This window comes from Engystomops pustulosus, chromosome 5 (assembly GCF_040894005.1).
Source record: "Engystomops pustulosus chromosome 5, aEngPut4.maternal, whole genome shotgun sequence".
NCBI lineage: Eukaryota > Metazoa > Chordata > Amphibia > Anura > Leptodactylidae > Engystomops > Engystomops pustulosus.
In genome coordinates, this window is record NC_092415.1 from 209,227,143 (window position 1) to 209,250,650 (window position 23,508).

General features: G+C 53.5%; 1 protein-coding gene across 4 annotated transcripts in view; it reads right to left on the minus strand.

Moving 5' to 3' along the window:
* Nucleotides 1-1,695: 1,695 nt before the first annotated feature.
* CSPG5 (chondroitin sulfate proteoglycan 5) overlaps nucleotides 1,696-23,508 on the minus strand; it is a 63,419-nt gene continuing 41,606 nt past the window's right edge. For 3 of the 4 annotated variants that reach the window (XM_072154520.1, XM_072154518.1, XM_072154516.1), the window contains exon 5: nucleotides 1,697-4,349. In XM_072154520.1, coding sequence (XP_072010621.1) covers nucleotides 4,188-4,349 — 162 coding nt within the window. In that variant the 3' untranslated portion in view covers nucleotides 1,697-4,187. Of the gene's footprint in view, nucleotides 4,350-23,508 lie in introns of all 4 variants that reach the window. The other variant, XM_072154517.1, reaches the window with a different exon arrangement.

Sequence of the window (23,508 nt, forward strand, 5' to 3'; positions counted from 1 at the left end):
CAGTGACCCCGCACATGGATCCGCACACAGTGACCCCGTACATGGATCTGCACACAGTGACCCCGTACATGGATCCGCACACAGTGACCCTGCACATGGATCAGCACTCAGTGACCCCACACATGGATCAGCACACAGTGACCCCGTACATAGATCCGCACACAGTGACCCCACACATGGATCCACACACAGTGACCCCGCACATGGACTGCACACAGTGACCCTGCACATGGAACAGCACACAGTGACCCTGCAAATGGATCCGCACACAGTGACCCCGTACATGGATCCGCACACAGTGACCCCGTACATGGATCTGCACACAGTGACCCCGTACATGGATCCGCACACAATGACCCCGTACATGGATCAGCACACAGTGACCCCGTACATGGATCTGCACACAGTGACCCTGCACATGGAACAGCACACAGTGACCCTGCAAATGGATCTGCACACAGTGACCCCACACATGGATCCGCACACAGTGACCCCGTACATGGATCCGCACACAGTGACCCAGTACATGGATCCGCACACAGTGACCCTGCACATGGATCAGCACTCAGTGACCCCACACATGGATCAGCACACAGTGACCCCGTACATAGATCCGCACACAGTGACCCCGCACATGGATCCGCACACAGTGACCCTGCACATGGAACAGCACACAGTGACCCCACACATGGATCCGCACACAGTGACCCCGTACATGGATCCGCACACAGTGACCCCGTACATGGATCCGCACACAGTGACCCCGTACATGGATCCGCACACAGTGACCCCGTACATGGATCCGCACACAGTGACCCCGTACATGGATCCGCACACAGTGACCCCGTACATGGATCCGCACACAGTGACCCCGTACATGGATCAGCACACAGTGACCCCGTACATGGATCTGCACACAGTGACCCTGCAAATGGATCCGCACACAGTGACCCCGTACGTGGATCCGCACACAGTGACCCCGCACATGGATCTGCACACAGTGACCCTGTACGTGGATCCGCACACAGTGACCCCGTACGTGGATCCGCACACAGTGACCCTGCACATGGATCCGCACACAGTGACCCCGTACATAGATCCGCACACAGTGACCCCGTACATGGATCCGCACACAGTGACCCCGTACATAGATCTGCACACAGTGACCCCGCACATAGATCCGCACACAGTGACCCCGCACATAGATCCGCACACAGTGACCCCGTACATGGATCCGCACACAGTGACCCCGTACATAGATCTGCACACAGTGACCCTGCACATGGATCCGCACACAGTGACCCCGTACATGGATCTGCACACAGTGACCCCACACATGGATCCGCACACAGTTACTCACGGATGATGGACGTCCCGCGATTGTAATGATGGACGCCCCGCGATTGTAGTGATGGACGTCCTGCGATTGTAATGATGGTCGTCCTGCGATTGTAGTGATGGTCGTCCTGCGATTGTAGTGATGGTCGTCCTGCGATTGTAGTGATGAACGTCCTGCGATTGTAATGATGGACGTCCTGCGATTGTAATGATGGACGTCCTGCGATTGTAGTGATGGACGTCCTGCGATTGTAATGATGGACGTCCTGCGATTGTAATGATGGACGTCCTGCGATTGTAATGATGGACGTCCTGCGATTGTAATGATGGACGCCCCAAGTTATAAGTTGAAAAACATTTTATTTTGATTCTTTCCTTTTATTCTTTTTTTAGTTTTACAGTATTTCCAAAAAAAGTTGGGTGAAAGTACAAAAAAATTCGGCTGCGCACAGCAAAGGTTTCATTGTTTTATCGTTTAGAAATCACACGTGGCAGAAGTACAAGGGCCGACTCAAGCAGAAAAAGGGAACACGCGGGGCACACGCACACGCCTGACAACACTCGTCACATGAAGGAGGAAACGTCTCATCAAGGTAAAGTGTGGGGGAGGGGGGTCCAGGGTTTCGGGGTGTATATGTTTTCTCCCTGTTGTTGGATCTATTGTCATTACTGTAACCATCCAATCACCGGGCAAAGGACCAATCACAACACTACCGCTCCCCAACATCCTGTCCAATCAGGAACTTGGCAAAAAAACTAAAATATTTTTAAGCCACTCACTGATCAATAATCAAATATTGGTGGGTGAGGTGTCCTGTCCAGTTACCAATCAGAAACACTGATCCCTATACAGTATCTTCTAAAGTAACCAATCACCAGCACTGTTTCCTATTCAATGGCTTGTGAACTGGCCAATCACCCGCACTGATCCCTACTCAATGGCTTGCACTGTGGCCAATCGCCAGCACTGATCCCTACTCAATGGCTTGCACTGTGGCCAATTGCCAGCACTGATCCCTACTCAATGGCTTGTCAACTGGCCAATCACCAGCACTGATCCCTACTCAATGTCTTGCACTATGGCCAATCACCAGCACTGATCCCTACTAAATGTCTTGTCAACTGGCCAATCACCAGCACTGATCCCTACTCAATGGCTTGCACCCTGGCCAATCACCAGCACTGATCCCTACTCAATGGCTTGCACTCTGGCCAATCACCAGCAATGATCCCTACTCAATGGCTTGCACTCTGGCCAATTGTTAACCAATCCAGTTATCTAGCCAATCATCATTGTGATCACTTCCATCTCCAGCATGACGTCCAGTACATGTCTCCTCATCGAGGCTCATGCCATCAGCAATCCCTACCAGGGCCGGATTAAAGGAGGGGCTCCTGGGGCTTGAGCCCCGGGGCCCCCACCACTTTCAATTTTTTTTAAGGGGCCCCCACCCAGCACATAGGGGTCCAGGTGATGGGACGTGACAGCGAGTGATGACATGACGGTGTCAGGCTATATACTACAGCAGCTGACAGGCTATATGCTGCAGGGGCTGGCTGGCTATATACTTCCAAAAACTTTGTTGGAAGGGCCCCCACCATTTTGCACCCAGGGGCCCCCACCACCCTTAATCCGGCCCTGATCCCTACTAATCCCTACCTATCATAGACGGTGACTGGTGGCCGGTGTCCAGTCCATGTAAGATCTGACCAGAGACGTCTTACAGCTTATGAGGAACAGCCTGACCCGTCTTATCTTCTCCCGTCCAGGAAAGAGGATTACACCCGGATAAGACTCGTAACCTCAGGACTCGCCGCTCCCTCCAGGTAACGTGGTCTCCGTCCTGCGGATTAGTGACTTATCCCTCTGTGCTCTCGTCTGATCCATCGGAGACTGATACACATTGTATGGACACTCTGCTCCTGTCACCCCCCCCCCACCAGCTCCAAAACTACAACTCCCAGCATGCCACAGGCGGTAGTTTTGCCGCAGCTGGAGAGTCGTAGAGAACTATCCCCTCGTCCCATACACCTAGCCCCAGTTTTATGGATAGCCCTGACGTCCCTATGGGTAATGACTGCCCTTTTGGATGGGAGGTGATGGGAGAGCCAAGTGCACGGGGCCGTGCTATAAGGGGGGAGCGGGTAGTGATCATAAACCGGGCAGGGGGGTAACTGGGCAAGGGGGTAACTGGGCAAGGGGGTAACTGGGCAGGGGGGGGTAACTGGGCAGGGGGGGGGTAACTGGCCAGGGGGGTAACTGGCCAGGGGGGTAACTGGGCAAGGGGGTAACTGGGCAGGGGGGTAACTGGGCAAGGGGGTAACTGGGCAGGGGGGTAACTGGGCAGGGGGGTAACTGGGCATGGGGGTAACTGGGCAGTGGGATAAACCATCGATAGACCAAGGGGGAATCTTAAAAAGAACTAAAATGATTCACATTTGCGCCAAAATCCACAGGATGAAAGTATCAGATCCCTGTTCTAGTGCGGTCAGTGATCAGGACGTAGAGAGCCCGTGCAGCTTCCAGTGACATCATACCCCGGTTTAGCAGTGATGTCACAGGCTCCTGGTGACACAGATGCACTTCTCTCGGGTCGGTTTCCTCTGTTATGTCTCCGGTCCGGTGAGACCCGTCCCGGGATTGTTCCTTCTTTTTTTTGCATATCTCTGTACAAAATACACCAAAGCATGCCGAGGGAGGGGGGCACATTAGAGGGGCGGTAATGAAAGGGTAAACCCGGGGCAGGGCTGGAGGAAGCGGTGCTCACATGTCTCACTGGTTCCTGCAGCACTGATGGGTTTGGGAGAAGATGGCGCACACATCTTCCAGGTTCTCTCTCCCACGTCCCTCATGTTAAGTTGTTAAGGACACAGTTGACGTCGACAATGTCTGGGTCCCCTTTGCCGCTCTCGTGTTTGGGGGACAGAGAGTTCTGAATGTTGAAGGGTTCCTCGTCCTTCAGGCACGCCTTGGGCAGATCCTGCACCTTCTGAGGAGCGTTGGGATCTTCCTGTAAAACAGACACATTCGGTAAATTTAGGCATCAGAGAAAGAGGGGCTTGTGCTGAACCCATGGCGGTGCCCCCAGAACCAGCAATCATTTCCTACTGGACACGGAAACAATCCCCTCTGAAGAATGTTACGTTCCCCCTAAATCTGGAGATGACAATGTCATGTGTCCCCTGACGGAGCAGATATTGGGAGCGTGTGCGGAACCCATGGCGGTTCCCTAATAATCAATCATCTGGTAATCCCAATGTATTGTGTAATGTGCTGGGGGCGCTAATGGGCCGGTGCTGATCCATCCCTGTTACTACAGAACTCAACAACTATTTTTAACCAAACATATTACAAGGTTTACTAAAAAATGTAATATTTCCCTTATACCTGGAAGTTATAGCGTCTTGTGTAATGTGTCACCTGGAAGACAATGCACTGGGGGCGCCAATGTGCTGGTGCTGAACCCAATGTGGTTCCCTGGAAAGCATCATGTACTGGCCCTAGAAAATCACTAAACCTGGAAATCACAATGGGGCAGATTTACTTACCCGGTCCATTCGCGATCCAGCGGCGCGTTCTCTGCGGTGGATTCGGGTCTTCTGGCGATTCACTAAGGCAGTTCCTCCGACGTCCACCAGGTGTCGCTGCTGCGCTGAAGTTCCCCGGCCTATTCCTGGTGAAGGTAAGCGCGAGTCCCGCGACACTTTTTGTTTTTTAAATGCGACGGTTTTTCCAAATCCGTCGGATTTTCGTTCGGCCACGCCCCCCGATTTCCATCGTGTGCATGCCGGCGCCGATGCGCCACAATCCGATCGCGTGCACCAAAATCCCGGGGCAATACAGGGAAAATCGGTGCAAACACGTCGGGAAAACGCGAATCGGGCCCTTAGTAAATAACTCCCAATGTGTTTTGTGACCTGACAAAAAAAAAAATGCACTGCAGGTACTGATGGGCTGGTGCTGAACCCATGGCGGTTCCCCAGAATGTTATTTTCAGAATAGAGAGGTGAGTGGCTTATTTTCCTGGCTCCCTCTCAGCACTTGAGAGCCTCGGACCCCCTAGGACCAGCCGTCTCCAGGGTCAGTCACACGGTTGCTCCTCCTAGTGGAGCGGTATAAGGGGATGCACTTACTTTCCTTGGGATTTTTTTATATTTTCCTGTCGGATACCAGTAATTACTGCAGTCAATGAGAAAAACATTGGGTGAGCGCATAGTTCAGTGTCCCTGGCGCAGAAGCTGGGGGGGGGGGGGTACTATATACAAGCAGCAGGACAGAGAGAAGCAAAGACCTGGGATCCTCCTCTAGTCTACACCTGGGGGCTGCTGCCTTTCTATATATGACCCCCCCTCTCCCATCACATCACTCACTGGTAGGGGGGTCAATAGATGGAGTGCAGCCAATGGGAGCATCGCGCTCACTGCAGAATATCAATAGAGAAAGTACAGTCCTGGCCATAAGTCCTGAGAGTGACCCAAATCTCCTCCTGTCACATGATGTGTCCCTCTGGTTTGTCGGATGTTTATCACATACAGAGATACAAGTGCAATCATATTATGGGGAGCAGAAGCTTTTATTGTCAGGTGGGAGGAGTTACTGCAGCCAGTCAGTATCTGCAGGACCTCTCCTTCTTCTCCAGGACCTCTGCAATTGTCCCTGGCAGCTCTCACTCACCTCCTGCACCAGATCCTGACTGATCGCGTCCATTCCTGCACTATCACTGCTGCATTCTGTCACAATGTGTTGGTTCTGTTTGTCCCCCGTCTCCTGATGATTGACCACAAGTTCTCAATGGGATAAGATCCGGGGAGTTTCCAGGCCATGGACCCAGAATCTCTGTGTTCTGTTCCCGGGCCATGGACCCAGAATCTCTGTGTTCTGTTCCCGGGCCATGGACCCAGAATCTCTGTGTTCTGTTCCCGGGCCATGGACCCAGAATCTCTGTGTTCTGTTCCCGGGCCATGGACCCAGAATCTCTGTGTTCTGTTCCCGGAGCCATGGACCCAGAATCTCTGTGTTCTGTTCCCGGGCCATGGACCCAGAATCTCTGTGTTCTGTTCCCGGGCCATGGACCTAGAATCTCTGTGTTCTGTTCCCGGGCCATGGACCCAGAATCTCTGTGTTCTGTCCCCGGAGCCATGGACCCAGAATCTCTGTGTTCTGTTCCCGGGCCATGGACCCAGAATCTCTGTGTTCTGTTCCCGGAGCCATGGACCCAGAATCTCTGTGTTCTGTTCCCGGGCCATGGACCCAGAATCTCTGTGTTCTGTTCCCGGGCCATGGACCCAGAATCTCTGTGTTCTGTTCCCGGGCCATGGACCCAAAATCTCTGTGTTCTGTTCCCGGGCCATAGACCCAGAATCTCTGTGTTCTGTTCCCGGAGCCATGGACCCAGAATCTCTGTGTTCTGTTCCTGGAGCCATGGACCCAGAATCTCTGTGTTCTGTTCCCGGAACCATGGACCCAGAATCTCTGTGTTCTGTTCCTGGAGCAATGGACCCAGAATCTCTGTTTTCTGTTCCCGGGCCATGGACCCAGAATCTCTATGTTCTGTTCCCGGGCCATGGACCCAGAATCTCTATGTTCTGTTCCCGGGCCATGGACCCAGAATCTCTGTGTTCTGGTCCCGGGCCATGGACCCAGAATCTCTGTGTTCTGTTCCCGGGCCATGGACCCAGAATCTCTGTGTTCTGTTCCCGGGCCGTGGACCCAGAATCTCTGTGTTCTGTTCCCGGGCCATGGACCCAGAATCTCTGTGTTCTGTTCCCGGGCCATGGACCCAGAATCTCTGTGTTCTGTTCCCGGGCCATGGAGCCAGAATCTCTGTGTTCTGTTCCCGGGCCATGGACCCAGAATCTCTGTGTTCTGTTCCCGGGCCATGGACCCAGAATCTCTGTGTTCTGTTCCCGGGCCATGGACCCAAAATCTCTGTGTTCTGTTCCCGGGCCATAGACCCAGAATCTCTGTGTTCTGTTCCCGGAGCCATGGACCCAGAATCTCTGTGTTCTGTTCCTGGAGCCATGGACCCAGAATCTCTGTGTTCTGTTCCCGGAACCATGGACCCAGAATCTCTGTGTTCTGTTCCTGGAGCAATGGACCCAGAATCTCTGTTTTCTGTTCCCGGGCCATGGACCCAGAATCTCTATGTTCTGTTCCCGGGCCATGGACCCAGAATCTCTATGTTCTGTTCCCGGGCCATGGACCCAGAATCTCTGTGTTCTGGTCCCGGGCCATGGACCCAGAATCTCTGTGTTCTGTTCCCGGGCCATGGACCCAGAATCTCTGTGTTCTGTTCCCGGGCCGTGGACCCAGAATCTCTGTGTTCTGTTCCCGGGCCATGGACCCAGAATCTCTGTGTTCTGTTCCCGGGCCATGGACCCAGAATCTGTGTGTTCTGTTCCCTGCACCATTTAGTTCTCCCCTTTATGGCCGGTGCTCCATCATGCTGGAGGAGGCTCTGCTCATCACCATCTGCTCCGGGAGGGTTGGGAGAAGCGGCTCCTGGAGGACATTCTGCTCCATTCTTTATTCATGGAGGGGTTTTTAGGCGATTCCCTTGGCTGAGAAGCCGCCCCCCCCCCCCACATGAATGGCTGCAGGAGCTTTACAGGGGCAGGAGACAGGACTGGGGGCATCGCTCACCTTGTCTTCTCCCAACAATCGGAAAGGGGATTCATCAGAGACAATGCCTTTCCCCCAGTCCTCAGCGTCCACTCCCTGCACCTCCTGCAGAATATCCGTCTGTCCCCCAGTCCTCAGCGTCCACTCCCTGCACCTCCTGCAGAATATCCGTCTGTCCCCCAGTCCTCAGCGGCCACTCCCTGCACCTCCTGCAGAATATCCGTCTGTCCCCCAGCCTCAGCGTCCACTCCCTGCACCTCCTGCAGAATATCCGTCTGTCCCCCAGTCCTCAGCGTCCACTCCCTGCACCTCCTGCAGAATATCCGTCTGTCCCCCAGTCCTCAGCGTCCACTCCCTGCACCTCCTGCAGAATATCCGTCTGTCCCCCAGTCCTCAGCGCCCACTCCCTGCACCTCCTGCAGAATATCCGTCTGTCCCCCAGTCCTCAGCGTCCACTCCCTGCACCTCCTGCAGAATATCCGTCTGTCCCCCAGTCCTCAGCGTCCACTCCCTGCACCTCCTGCAGAATATCCGTCTGTCCCCCAGTCCTCAGCGTCCACTCCCTGCACCTCCTGCAGAATATCCGTCTGTCCCCCAGTCCTCAGCGTCCACTCCCTGCACCTCCTGCAGAATATCCGTCTGTCCCCCAGTCCTCAGCGGCCACTCCCTGCACCTCCTGCAGAATATCCGTCTGTCCCCCAGTCCTCAGCGTCCACTCCCTGCACCTCCTGCAGAATATCCGTCTGTCCCCCAGCCTCAGCGTCCACTCCCTGCACCTCCTGCAGAATATCCGTCTGTCCCCCAGTCCTCAGCGTCCACTCCCTGCACCTCCTGCAGAATATCCGTCTGTCCCCCAGTCCTCAGCGTCCACTCCCTGCACCTCCTGCAGAATATCCGTCTGTCCCCCAGTCCTCAGCGTCCACTCCCTGCACCTCCTGCAGAATATCCGTCTGTCCCCCAGTCCTCAGCGTCCACTCCCTGCACCTCCTGCAGAATATCCGTCTGTCCCCCAGTCCTCAGCGCCCACTCCCTGCACCTCCTGCAGAATATCCGTCTGTCCCCCAGTCCTCAGCGTCCACTCCCTGCACCTCCTGCAGAATATCCGTCTGTCCCTGATGGTTCCTGGAGAGAAGCGGCTTCTGTGCTGCCCTCCTGGACACCAGGCCTTGCTCCAGGAGTCTCCGCAGTGTCACAGTGCAGATGCCTCACACCTGCTGCTGCCATTCCTGAGCTCTGCGATGCTGGGAGCCCCATCCCCAAGCTGAGACACTTGTAAGAGACGCTCCTGGCGCTTGCTGCTCCTTCTTGGGCTCCTGGAGCCTTTTTGGTAACAATGGAGCCTCTCTCCTTGGATTCCTTGATGATGCGATAGATTGGTGACTGAGGTGACATCTTTCTCGCTGCGATACTCTTCCCTGTGGCCAGTTTTGTGCAGTGCAATGATGACTGCACGTGTTTCTTTAGAGATAACCATGGGTAACAGAAGAGAATCAATGATGCCAAGCACCAGCCTCCTTGTAAAGTGTCCAGGGGTGTGATTGTTACTTACTCCTGACAGATTGTCCCCCAGCCCTGTCCCCAGTGAGACATCACTGACACCATGGCCGCTGCTCCGCCTAAGGCGCCTGCAATGAAGGGGAAATGTGTTTTGGGGAAAAAGTTCATTTTCTAGGCAAATACTGACTTTGCAATGAATTGCTGATAAGCTGATCCCTCTTTATAACATTCTGGAGAATATGCAAATTACCATTATAACACCTGATGCCGGAGACTTTGTAACAATTACCATTTGTATCATTCTCAGAACTTTTGGCCGTGACTGTATGATCCTAACCCGAGCGACATGATGAATCATCCGGAAAGTAGGCAAAACTTAAAGAAGAAGTCCACAGAATCCGGGGACTTGAGTCTCCAATGGCATGTGATGTGTAAAGTTTGCTGCCCCTGTATTCTGGAGTCTGTATTAATCCTTATGCAGTGAGCTCCCCCTAGTGGTGGCAGCATTTAGACCTAGTCCCAGACTTACATTTATCAACTGTTCTGAATTTACTAAGCCAGTCCCTAATTGTAAAACGCCAACCCAAAGGCCGTCACATCTGCTATCATGTATAGTTTCTTTCAGTTCTTGACATTTTTTCGTTTACATCTCAGAAAACCAGATTTCTTCCCTCAGATTTCTCCTGTCATGAGATATAAGTATCCCCTGACGACCTCACAATGTGACAGAAGAAGGCTAATATGATTACATGGGGGGATTAATGGCGGCCGCTTCCCCCAGACTGTCCCTGGGACTATCTTCCCGCCTGAAGCCAGTGTTCGGTTGCCTAGCAACTGCCGTCTCTGCACATAACGGTCCAGTGAGCAGCTCGCATGTAGCACAGGACCTGGAGACACCCTGCCCCCCAGAGTAACCTCCCCCCCCCCCCCCCGGTACCCCAGAGTAACCCCCTGCCCCCCGGAGTAAACCCCTGCCCCCCAGAGTAACCCCCTGCATCCCCAGAGTAACCATCTGCATCCCCAGAGTAACCCCCTGCATCCCCAGAGTAACCCCCTGCATCCCCAGAGTAACCCCCTGCATCCCCAGAGTAACCATCTACATCCCCAGAGTAACCATCTACATCCCCAGAGTAACCCCCTGCATCCCCAGAGTAACCCCCTGCATCCCCAGAGTAACCCCCTGCATCCTCAGAGTAACCATATACATCCCCAGAGTAACCCCCTGCATCCCCAGAGTAACCATCTACATCCCCAGAGTAACCCCCTGCCCCCCAGAGTAACCATCTACATCCCCAGAGTAACCCCCTGCATCCCCAGAGTAACCATATACATCCCCAGAGTAACCCCCTGCATCCTCAGAGTAACCCCCTGCATCCCCAGAGTAACCATCTACATCCCCAGAGTAACCCCCTGCATCCCCAGAGTAACCCCCTGCGTCACCAGAGTAACCCCCTGCATCCCCAGAGTAACCATCTACATCCCCAGAGTGACCCCCTGCATCCCCAAGTGACCCCCTGCCCCCCGAAGTAACCCCCTGCCCCCCGAAGTAACCTCCTGCATCCCCAGAGTAACCTCCTGCATCCCCAGAGTAACCATCTGCATCCCCAGAGTAACCCCCTGCATCCCCAGAGTAACCCCCTGCGTCACCAGAGTAACCCCCTGCATCCCCAGAGTAACCATCTACATCCCCAGAGTGACCCCCTGCATCCCCAAGTGACCCCCTGCCCCCCGAAGTAACCCCCTGCCCCCCGAAGTAACCTCCTGCATCCCCAGAGTAACCCCCTGCCCCCAGAGTAACCCCCTGCCCCCAGAGTAACCCCCTGCCCCCGGAATAACCTCCCCCCCCCCGCTACCCCAGAGTAACCCCCTGCCCCCAGAGTAACCCCCTGCCCCCGGAATAACCTCCCCCCCCCCCCCGCTACCCCAGAGTAACCCCCTGCCACCCTGGAGTAACCTCCTGCATCCCCAAAGTAACCCCCTGCATCACCGGAGTAACCTCCTGAATCCCCAGAGTAACCCCCCGACCCCGGAGTAACCCCACACCCCCAACCCGAGACACCCCCAACCCTGGCATCACCTTCCCCCAGGCACTCAAGTAACCCCCTGCATCCCCAGAGTAACCCCCTGCCCCCCCGGAGTAACCCCCTGCCCCCCCGGAGTAACCCCCTGCATCCCCAGAGTAACCCCCTGCATCCCCAGAGTAACCCCCTGCATCCCCAGAGTAACCCCCTGCCCCCCCGGAGTAACCCCCTGCATCCCCAGAGTAACCCCCTGCATCCCCAGAGTAACCCCCTGCATCCCCAGAGTAACCCCCTGCATCCCCAGAGTAACCCCCTGCCCCCCGGAGTAACCCCCTGCCCCCCGGAGTAACCCCCTGCCCCCCGGAGTAACCCCCTGCCTCCCCGGAGTAACCCCCTGCCCCCCGGAGTAACCCCCTGCCCCCCGGAGTAACCCCCTGCATCCCCAAAGTAACCCCTGCCCCCGGAGTAACCCCACACCCCCAACCCGAGACACCCCCAACCCTGGCATCACCTTCCCCCAGGCACTCGAGTAACCCCCTGCATCCCCAGAGTAACCCCCTGCCCCCCGGAGTAACCCCCTGCCTCCCCAGAGTAACCCCCTGCCCCCCGGAGTCACCCCCTGCCCCCCGGAGTCACCCCCCCGGAGTAACCCCCTGCATCCCCAGAGTAACCCCCTGCCACCCTGGAGTAACCTCCTGCATCCCCAAAGTAACCCCCTGCCTCCCCAGAGTAACCCCCTGCCCCCCGGAGTCACCCCCTGCCCCCCCGGAGTAACCCCCTGCATCCCCAGAGTAACCCCCTGCCACCCTGGAGTAACCTCCTGCATCCCCAAAGTAACCCCCTGCCCCCGGAGTAACCCCCTGCATCACCGGAGTAACCTCCTGAATCCCCAGAGTAACCCCCCGACCCCGGAGTAACCCCACACCCCCAACCCGAGACACCCCCAACCCTGGCATCACCTTCCCCCAGGCACTCGAGTAACCCCCTGCATCCCCAGAGTAACCCCCTGCCCCCCCGGAGTAACCCCCTGCATCCCCAGAGTAACCCCCTGCCCCCCGGAGTCACCCCCTGCCCCCCGGAGTCACCCCCTGCCCCCCGGAGTCACCCCCTGCATCCCCAGAGTAACCCCCTGCCCCCCGGAGTAACCCCCTGCCCCCCGGAGTAACCCCCTGCATCCCGGAGTAATCCCCCACCCCGAGACACCCCCAAACCTGGCATCACCTTCCCCCTGGCACTGGAGTAACCCCCTGCCTCCCCGGATTAACCCCCAGCACCACACCCACCCCGGGACACCCCTAACCCTGGCATCACCTTTCCCCAGGCACTGGAGTAACCCCTTCCCCCCCAGAGTCAACCTCCCCCTCTGGTGACAGCCCCTGCCACTCTGGAGTCATATCCCACCCCTCCAGCCCCCCCCCCCCTTAGAGTAACCGCCTTCCACCCTGGAGTCACTCCCCATTTGGCCTAGTGTTCCCCTTATTCTAGCAGATATCTATCCTTTCCTGGACTTCAGGCCGGTGTCTTTTGCTGCCCTGACACAGAGTAGCAAACCCTCTGCTGTGTGAGCTGCACTCGGTCCAGTCAGGGGTCTCCCGGCTCCGGTCATGACAGTGAGGTGCAGGTTATTGCAGGGTCCGTGGAGCTGCGGGGTGCTGCCTGTGATTCCGGGAGAGGTGTAACGGGATAAATGTTGGATCTGGCACAGAGTCACAGCTGCTGCTTCTTCTGCTGTAGACATTTTGCAGCACGGGAACTTATTCAACCCTCTACCCTCCTCAGACTGCAGAAATGGTTCTGGTAGAAATGGCGCCCCCTTCAGGAGAGGAAGGTAGTAACTCTGTAGTGAGGGTGAGGATGGGCGACTCCAGCTGCAGAACTGTCTGCGGGGAGTCACAGACCGACAACCAGACCCCAGAGAAGAAGCAGCGATATGATAGTCACTGGACCCCAGGACTGCGCTGCTCACCCACCTGCATTCACATCTGGTCCCCGGCGGGTGACATGGCACCTACAGACATGCAACGTGTATTATGCCCCCATTATCCCATCACATGCAGACACAGAGATGAGGGGGCGCCTGGGGCTGACCATGGAAGGACATAGACAACATAGAGCAGACAGAGCGGTCTAGCAGGGGGGGCACTGCCTGAGGGCGGGTTCAGAGGGCGCTGTATATTATCATGGTATAAGGGGGTCTATCCGGCCAGTTATCTGCAGGGGGGGCACTGCCTGAGGGCGGGTTCAGAGGGCGCTGTATATTATCATGGTATAAGGGGGTCTATCCGGCCAGTTATCTGCAGGGGGGGCACTGCCTGAGGGCGGGTTCAGAGGGCGCTGTATATTATCATGGTATAAGGGGGTCTATCCGGCCAGTTATCTGCAGGGGGGGCACTGCCTGAGGGCGGGTTCAGAGGGCACTGTGTATTATCATGGTATAGGGGGTCTATCCGGCCAGTTATCTGCAGGGGGGGCACTGCCTGAGGGCGGGTTCAGAGGGCACTGTGTATTATCATGGTATAAGGGGGTCTATCCGGCCAGTTATCTGCAGGGGGGGCACTGCCTGAGGGCGGGTTCAGAGGGCGCTGTATATTATCATGGTATAAGGGGGTCTATCCGGCCAGTTATCTGCAGGGGGGGCACTGCCTGAGGGCGGGTTCAGAGGGCACTGTGTATTATCATGGTATAGGGGGTCTATCCGGCCAGTTATCTGCAGGGGGGGCACTGCCTGAGGGCGGGTTCAGAGGGCGCTGTATATTATCATGGTATAAGGGGGTCTATCCGGCCAGTTATCTGCAGGGGGGGCACTGCCTGAGGGCGGGTTCAGAGGGCGCTGTATATTATCATGGTATAAGGGGGTCTATCCGGCCAGTTATCTGCAGGGGGGGCACTGCCTGAGGGCGGGTTCAGAGGGCACTGTGTATTATCATGGTATAGGGGGTCTATCCGGCCAGTTATCTGCAGGGGGGGCACTGCCTGAGGGCGGGTTCAGAGGGCACTGTATATTATCATGGTATAAGGGGGTCTATCCGGCCAGTTATCTGCAGGGGGGGCACTGCCTGAGGGCGGGTTCAGAGGGCGCTGTATATTATCATGGTATAAGGGGGTCTATCCGGCCAGTTATCTGCAGGGGGGGCACTGCCTGAGGGCGGGTTCAGAGGGCGCTGTATATTATCATGGTATAAGGGGGTCTATCCGGCCAGTTATCTGCAGGGGGGGCACTGCCTGAGGGCGGGTTCAGAGGGCACTGTGTATTATCATGGTATAGGGGGTCTATCCGGCCAGTTATCTGCAGGGGGGCACTGCCTGAGGGCGGGTTCAGAGGGCGCTGTGTATTATCATGGTATAAGGGTCTATCCGGCCAGTTATCTGCAGGGGGGGCACTGCCTGAGGGCGGGTTCAGAGGGCACTGTGTATTATCATGGTATAGGGGGTCTATCCGGCCAGTTATCTGCAGGGGGGGCACTGCCTGAGGGCGGGTTCAGAGGGCGCTGTATATTATCATGGCCAGTTATCTGCAGGGGGGTCCTGGCAAAACATAGAGAAAACACCAAAGAAAAGAAGACGAGTTCTGAGCCGGAGAGGAAAAAGATGCCGAAATAATGGTGTGGGTCTTGGCCCGACATATGGAGGTAAAAAGTCTCACTGGCCGTGCACCAACTATACCAAGGCTTGTACTTCTGTTTTCTGGCACACAAGCTCAGATAGATCCCCCACAATATTTAAGAAGAAAACAATCACACATAAGAGAGACCCAGGAGATGGAGACAATGAGATACGGGAGATGGAGACAAGGAGATACAGGAGATGGAGACAGGGAGATCCAGGAGATGGAGACAGGGAGATCCAGGAGATGGAGACAAGAAGATACAGGAGATGGAGACAAGGAGATCCAGGAGATGGAGACAAGGAGATACAGGAGATGGAGACAAGGAGATCCAGGAGATGGAGACAAGAAGATACAGGAGATGGAGACGAGGAGATACAGGAGATGGAGACAAGGAGATACAGGAGATGGAGACAAGGAGATACAGGAGATGGAGACAAGGAGATACAGGAGATGGAGACAGGGAGATACAGGAGATGGAGACAAGGAGATACAGGAGATGGAGACAAGGAGATACAGGAGATGGAGACAGGGAGATACAGGAGATGGAGACAAGAAGATACAGGAGATGGAGACAAGGAGATACAGGAGATGGAGACAGGGAGATACAGGAGATGGAGACAAGGAGATACAGGAGATGGAGACGAGGAGATACAAGAGATGGAGACGAGGAGATACAGGAGATGGAGACAGGGAGATACAGGAGATGGAGACAAGGAGATACAGGAGATGGAGACAAGGAGATACAGGAGATGGAGACAGGTAGATACAGGAGATGGAGACAAGAAGATACAGGAGATGGAGACAAGGAGATACAGGAGATGGAGACAAGGAGATACAGGAGATGGAGACAAGAAGATCCGGAAGATGGAGACAAGGAGATACAGGAGATGGAGACAGGGAGATACAGGAGATGGAGACAAGAAGATACAGGAGATGGAGACAAGGAGATACAGGAGATGGAGACAAGGAGATCCAGGAGATGGAGACAAGAAGATACAGGAGATGGAGACGAGGAGATACAGGAGATGGAGACAAGAAGATACAGGAGATGGAGACGAGGAGATACAGGAGATGGAGACAAGGAGATACAGGAGATGGAGACGAGGAGATACAGGAGATGGAGACGAGGAGATACAGGAGATGGAGACGAGGAGATACAGGAGATGGAGACGAGGAGATACAGGAGATGGAGACGAGGAGATACAGGAGATGGAGACGAGGAGATACAGGAGATGGAGACGAGGAGATACAGGAGATGGAGACAAGAAGATACAGGAGATGGAGACGAGGAGATACAGGAGATGGAGACAAGGAGATACAGGAGATGGAGACAAGGAGATACAGGAGATGGAGACAAGGAGATACAGGAGATGGAGACAAGAAGATCCAGGAGATGGAGACAAGGAGATACAGGAGATGGAGACAGGGAGATACAGGAGATGGAGACAAGGAGATACAGGAGATGGAGACAAGGAGATACAGGAGATGGAGACAGGGAGATACAGGAGATGGAGACAAGAAGATACAGGAGATGGAGACGAGGAGATACAGGAGATGGAGACAAGGAGATACAGGAGATGGAGACAAGGAGATCCAGGAGATGGAGACAAGGAGATCCAGGAGATGGAGACAAGGAGATCCAGGAGATGGAGACAAGGAGATACAGGAGATGGAGACAAGGAGATCCAGGAGATGGAGACAAGGAGATCCAGGAGATGGAGACAAGGAGATCCAGGAGATGGAGACAAGGAGATCCAGGAGATGGAGACAAGAAGATACAGGAGATGGAGACAGGGAGATACAGGAGATGGAGACAAGGAGATACAGGAGATGGAGACAAGGAGATACAGGAGATGGAGACAAGAAGATACAGGAGATGGAGACGAGGAGATACAGGAGATGGAGACAGGGAGATACAGGAGATGGAGACAGGGAGATACAGGAGATGGAGACAAGGAGATACAGGAGATGGAGACAAGAAGATACAGGAGATGGAGACAAGAAGATACAGGAGATGGAGACGAGGAGATACAGGAGATGGAGACAAGGAGATCCAGGAGATGGAGACAAGAAGATACAGGAGATGGAGACAGGGAGATACAGGAGATGGAGACAAGAAGATACAGGAGATGGAGACAGGGAGATACAGGAGATGGAGACAGGGAGATACAGGAGATGGAGACAGGGAGATCCAGGAGATGGAGACAAGAAGATACAGGAGATGGAGACAAGAAGATACAGGAGATGGAGACGAGGAGATACAGGAGATGGAGACGAGGAGAAACAGGAGATGGAGACAAGAAGATAGAGGAGATGGAGACAAGGAGATACAGGAGATGGAGACAAGAAGATACAGGAGATGGAGACGAGGAGATACAGGAGATGGAGACAGGGAGATACAGGAGATGGAGACAAGAAGATACAGGAGATGGAGACAAGGAGATACAGGAGATGGAGACAAGAAGATACAGGAGATGGAGACAAGGAGATACAGGAGATGGAGACAAGGAGATACAGGAGATGGAGACAGGGAGATACAGGAGATGGAGACAGGGAGATACAGGAGATGGAGACAGGGAGATACAGGAGATGGAGACAAGGAGGAGATACAGGAGATGGAGACAAGGAGGAGATACAGGAGATGGAGACAAGAAGATACAGGAGATGGAGACAAGGAGATACAGGAGATGGAGACAAGGAGATACAGGAGATGGAGACAGGGAGATACAGGAGATGGAGACAAGGAGATACAGGAGATGGAGACAGGGAGATACAGGAGATGGAGACAGGGAGATACAGGAGATGGAGACAAGGAGGAGATACAGGAGATGGAGACAAGGAGGAGATACAGGAGATGGAGACAAGAAGATACAGGAGATAGAGACAAGAAGATACAGGAGATGGAGACAAGGAGATACAGGAGATGGAGACAAGGAGATACAGGAGATGGAGACAGGGAGATACAGGAGATGGAGACAAGGAGATACAGGAGATGGAGACAGGGAGATACAGGAGATGGAGACAGGGAGATACAGGAGATGGAGACAAGGAGATACAGGAGATGGAGACAAGAAGATACAGGAGATGGAGACGAGGAGATACAGGAGATGGAGACAAGAAGATCCAGGAGATGGAGACAAGAAGATCCAGGAGATGGAGACAAGGAGATACAGGAGATGGAGACAGGGAGATACAGGAGATGGAGACAAGAAGATACAGGAGATGGAGACAAGGAGGAGATACAGGAGATGGAGACAAGAAGATACAGGAGATGGAGACAAGGAGGAGATACAGGAGATGGAGACAAGGAGATACAGGAGATGGAGACAGGGAGATCCAGGAGATGGAGACAAGGAGATACAGGAGATGGAGACAAGGAGATACAGGAGATGGAGACAAGGAGATCCAGGAGATGGAGACGAGGAGATACAGGAGATGGAGACAAGAAGATACAGGAGATGGAGACGAGGAGATACAGGAGATGGAGACAGGGAGATACAGGAGATGGAGACAGGGAGATACAGGAGATGGAGACAAGGAGATACAGGAGATGGAGACAAGAAGATACAGGAGATGGAGACAAGAAGATACAGGAGATGGAGACGAGGAGATACAGGAGATGGAGACAAGGAGATCCAGGAGATGGAGACAAGAAGATACAGGAGATGGAGACAAGAAGATACAGGAGATGGAGACAAGGAGATACAGGAGATGGAGACAAGGAGATACAGGAGATGGAGACAGGGAGATACAGGAGATGGAGACAAGAAGATACAGGAGATGGAGACAAGAAGATCCAGGAGATGGAGACGAGGAGATACAGGAGATGGAGACAGGGAGATACAGGAGATGGAGACGAGGAGATACAGGAGATGGAGACAGGGAGATACAGGAGATGGAGACAGGGAGATACAGGAGATGGAGACAAGGAGATACAGGAGATGGAGACAAGAAGATACAGGAGATGGAGACGAGGAGATACAGGAGATGGAGACAGGGAGATACAGGAGATGGAGACAGGGAGATACAGGAGATGGAGACAGGGAGATACAGGAGATGGAGACAAGGAGGAGATACAGGAGATGGAGACAAGGAGGAGATACAGGAGATGGAGACAAGAAGATACAGGAGATAGAGACAAGAAGATACAGGAGATAGAGACAAGAAGATACAGGAGATGGAGACAAGGAGATACAGGAGATGGAGACAAGGAGATACAGGAGATGGAGACAGGGAGATACAGGAGATGGAGACAAGGAGATACAGGAGATGGAGACAAGGAGATACAGGAGATGGAGACAAGGAGATACAGGAGATGGAGACAAGGAGATACAGGAGATGGAGACAGGTAGATACAGGAGATGGAGACAGGGAGATACAGGAGATGGAGACAAGGAGATACAGGAGATGGAGACAAGGAGATACAGGAGATGGAGACAGGGAGATACAGGAGATGGAGACAAGGAGATACAGGAGATGGAGACAAGAAGATACAGGAGATGGAGACAAGGAGATCCAGGAGATGGAGACAAGGAGATCCAGGAGATGGAGACAAGGAGATCCAGGAGATGGAGACAAGGAGATCCAGGAGATGGAGACAAGGAGATACAGGAGATGGAGACAAGGAGATACAGGAGATGGAGACAGGTAGATACAGGAGATGGAGACAGGGAGATACAGGAGATGGAGACAAGGAGATACAGGAGATGGAGACAAGGAGATACAGGAGATGGAGACAAGGAGGAGATACAGGAGATGGAGACAAGGAGATACAGGAGATGGAGACAAGAAGATACAGGAGATGGAGACAAGGAGATACAGGAGATGGAGACAAGGAGATCCAGGAGATGGAGACAAGAAGATACAGGAGATGGAGACAGGGAGATACAGGAGATGGAGACAAGGAGATACAGGAGATGGAGACAAGGAGATCCAGGAGATGGAGACAAGAAGATACAGGAGATGGAGACAAGGAGATACAGGAGATGGAGACAAGAAGATACAGGAGATGGAGACAGGGAGATACAGGAGATGGAGACAAGGAGATACAGGAGATGGAGACAAGAAGATACAGGAGATGGAGACAAGAAGATACAGGAGATGGAGACGAGGAGATACAGGAGATGGAGACAAGGAGATCCAGGAGATGGAGACAAGAAGATACAGGAGATGGAGACAGGGAGATACAGGAGATGGAGACAAGAAGATACAGGAGATGGAGACAGGGAGATACAGGAGATGGAGACAGGGAGATACAGGAGATGGAGACAAGAAGATACAGGAGATGGAGACGAGGAGAAACAGGAGATGGAGACAAGAAGATACAGGAGATGGAGACAAGGAGATACAGGAGATGGAGACAAGAAGATACAGGAGATGGAGACGAGGAGATACAGGAGATGGAGACAGGGAGATACAGGAGATGGAGACAAGAAGATACAGGAGATGGAGACAAGGAGATACAGGAGATGGAGACAAGGAGATACAGGAGATGGAGACAAGGAGATACAGGAGATGGAGACAGGGAGATACAGGAGATGGAGACAGGGAGATACAGGAGATGGAGACAGGGAGATACAGGAGATGGAGACAAGGAGGAGATACAGGAGATGGAGACAAGGAGGAGATACAGGAGATGGAGACAAGAAGATACAGGAGATAGAGACAAGAAGATACAGGAGATGGAGACAAGGAGATACAGGAGATGGAGACAAGGAGATACAGGAGATGGAGACAGGGAGATACAGGAGATGGAGACAAGGAGATACAGGAGATGGAGACAGGGAGATACAGGAGATGGAGACAGGGAGATACAGGAGATGGAGACAAGGAGATCCAGGAGATGGAGACAAGGAGATACAGGAGATGGAGACAAGGAGATACAGGAGATGGAGACAAGGAGATCCAGGAGATGGAGACAAGGAGATACAGGAGATGGAGACAAGAAGATACAGGAGATGGAGACGAGGAGATACAGGAGATGGAGACAAGAAGATCCAGGAGATGGAGACAAGAAGATCCAGGAGATGGAGACAAGGAGATACAGGAGATGGAGACAGGGAGATACAGGAGATGGAGACAAGAAGATACAGGAGATGGAGACAAGGAGGAGATACAGGAGATGGAGACAAGGAGATACAGGAGATGGAGACAGGGAGATCCAGGAGATGGAGACAAGGAGATACAGGAGATGGAGACAAGGAGATCCAGGAGATGGAGACGAGGAGATACAGGAGATGGAGACAAGGAGATCCAGGAGATGGAGACGAGGAGATACAGGAGATGGAGACGAGGAGATACAGGAGATGGAGACAAGAAGATACAGGAGATGGAGACAAGAAGATACAGGAGATGGAGACAAGGAGATACAGGAGATGGAGACAAGAAGATCCAGGAGATGGAGACAAGAAGATCCAGGAGATGGAGACGAGGAGATCCAGGAGATGGAGACAAGGAGATCCAGGAGATGGAGACAAGGAGATACAGGAGATGGAGACAAGGAGATACAGGAGATGGAGACAAGGAGATACAGGAGATGGAGACAAGAAGATACAGGAGATGGAGACAAGGAGATACAGGAGATGGAGACAGGGAGATACAGGAGATGGAGACAGGGAGATACAGGAGATGGAGACAAGGAGATACAGGAGATGGAGACAAGGAGATACATGAGATGGAGACGAGGAGATACAGGAGATGGAGACAAGGAGATCCAGGAGATGGAGACAAGGAGATACAGGAGATGGAGACAAGGAGATACAGGAGATGGAGATACAGGAGATGGAGACAAGGAGATACAGGAGATGGAGACAGGGAGATACAGGAGATGGAGACGAGGAGATACAGGAGATGGAGACAAGGAGATACAGGAGCTGGAGACAAGGAGATACAGGAGATGGAGACAAGGAGATACAGGAGATGGAGACAAGGAGATACAGGAGATGGAGACAAGGAGGAGATACAGGAGAGGGAGACAGGGAGATACAGGAGATGGAGACAAGGAGGAGATACAGGAGATGGAGACAAGGAGATCCAGGAGATGGAGACAAGGAGATACAGGAGATGGAGACAAGGAGATACAGGAGATGGAGACAAGGAGATACAGGAGATGGAGACAAGAAGATACAGGAGATGGAGACAGGGAGATACAGGAGATGGAGACAGGGAGATACAGGAGATGGAGACAAGGAGATACAGGAGATGGAGACAAGGAGATACAGGAGATGGAGACGAGGAGATACAGGAGATGGAGACAAGGAGATCCAGGAGATGGAGACAAGGAGATACAGGAGATGGAGACAAGGAGATACAGGAGATGGAGACAAGGAGATACAGGAGATGGAGACAAGGAGATACAGGAGATGGAGACAGGGAGATACAGGAGATGGAGACGAGGAGATACAGGAGATGGAGACAAGGAGATACAGGAGCTGGAGACAAGGAGATACAGGAGCTGGAGACAAGGAGATACAGGAGATGGAGACAAGGAGATACAGGAGATGGAGACAGGGAGATACAGGAGATGGAGACGAGGAGATACAGGAGATGGAGACAAGGAGATACAGGAGCTGGAGACAAGGAGATACAGGAGATGGAGACAAGGAGATACAGGAGATGGAGACAAGGAGATACAGGAGATGGAGACAAGGAGATACAGGAGATGGAGACAAGGAGGAGATACAGGAGAGGGAGACAGGGAGATACAGGAGATGGAGACAAGGAGGAGATACAGGAGAGGGAGACAGGGAGATACAGGAGATGGAGACAAGGAGGAGATCCAGGAGATGGAGACAAGGAGATACAGGAGATGGAGACGAGGAGATACAGGAGATGGAGACAAGGAGATCCAGGAGATGGAGACAAGAAGATCCAGGAGATGGAGACAAGAAGATACAGGAGATGGAGACAAGAAGATACAGGAGATGGAGACAAGAAGATACAGGAGATGGAGACAGGTAGATACAGGAGATGGAGACAGGGAGATCGGGAGATGGAGACAAGGAGATACAGGAGATGGAGACAAGGAGATACAGGAGATGGAGACAAGAAGATACAGGAGATGGAGACAAGAAGATACAGGAGATGGAGACAAGGAGGAGATACAGGAGATGGAGACAAGGAGATACAGGAGATGGAGACAAGGAGGAGATACAGGAGATGGAGACAAGGAGGAGATACAGGAGATGGAGACAAGGAGGAGATACAGGAGATGGAGACAAGGAGATACAGGAGATGGAGACAAGGAGATACAGGAGATGGAGACAAGGAGATACAGGAGATGGAGACAAGGAGATACAGGAGATGGAGACAAGGAGATACAGGAGATGGAGAGGTTTGGTTCTTCTTGCAGGTTAGTTGTTCTCATGCAGCATTCGTCTTCATTGGAAAGGGGGGCTCTGAACCCCGTCTTTCTTCCCCAGTCT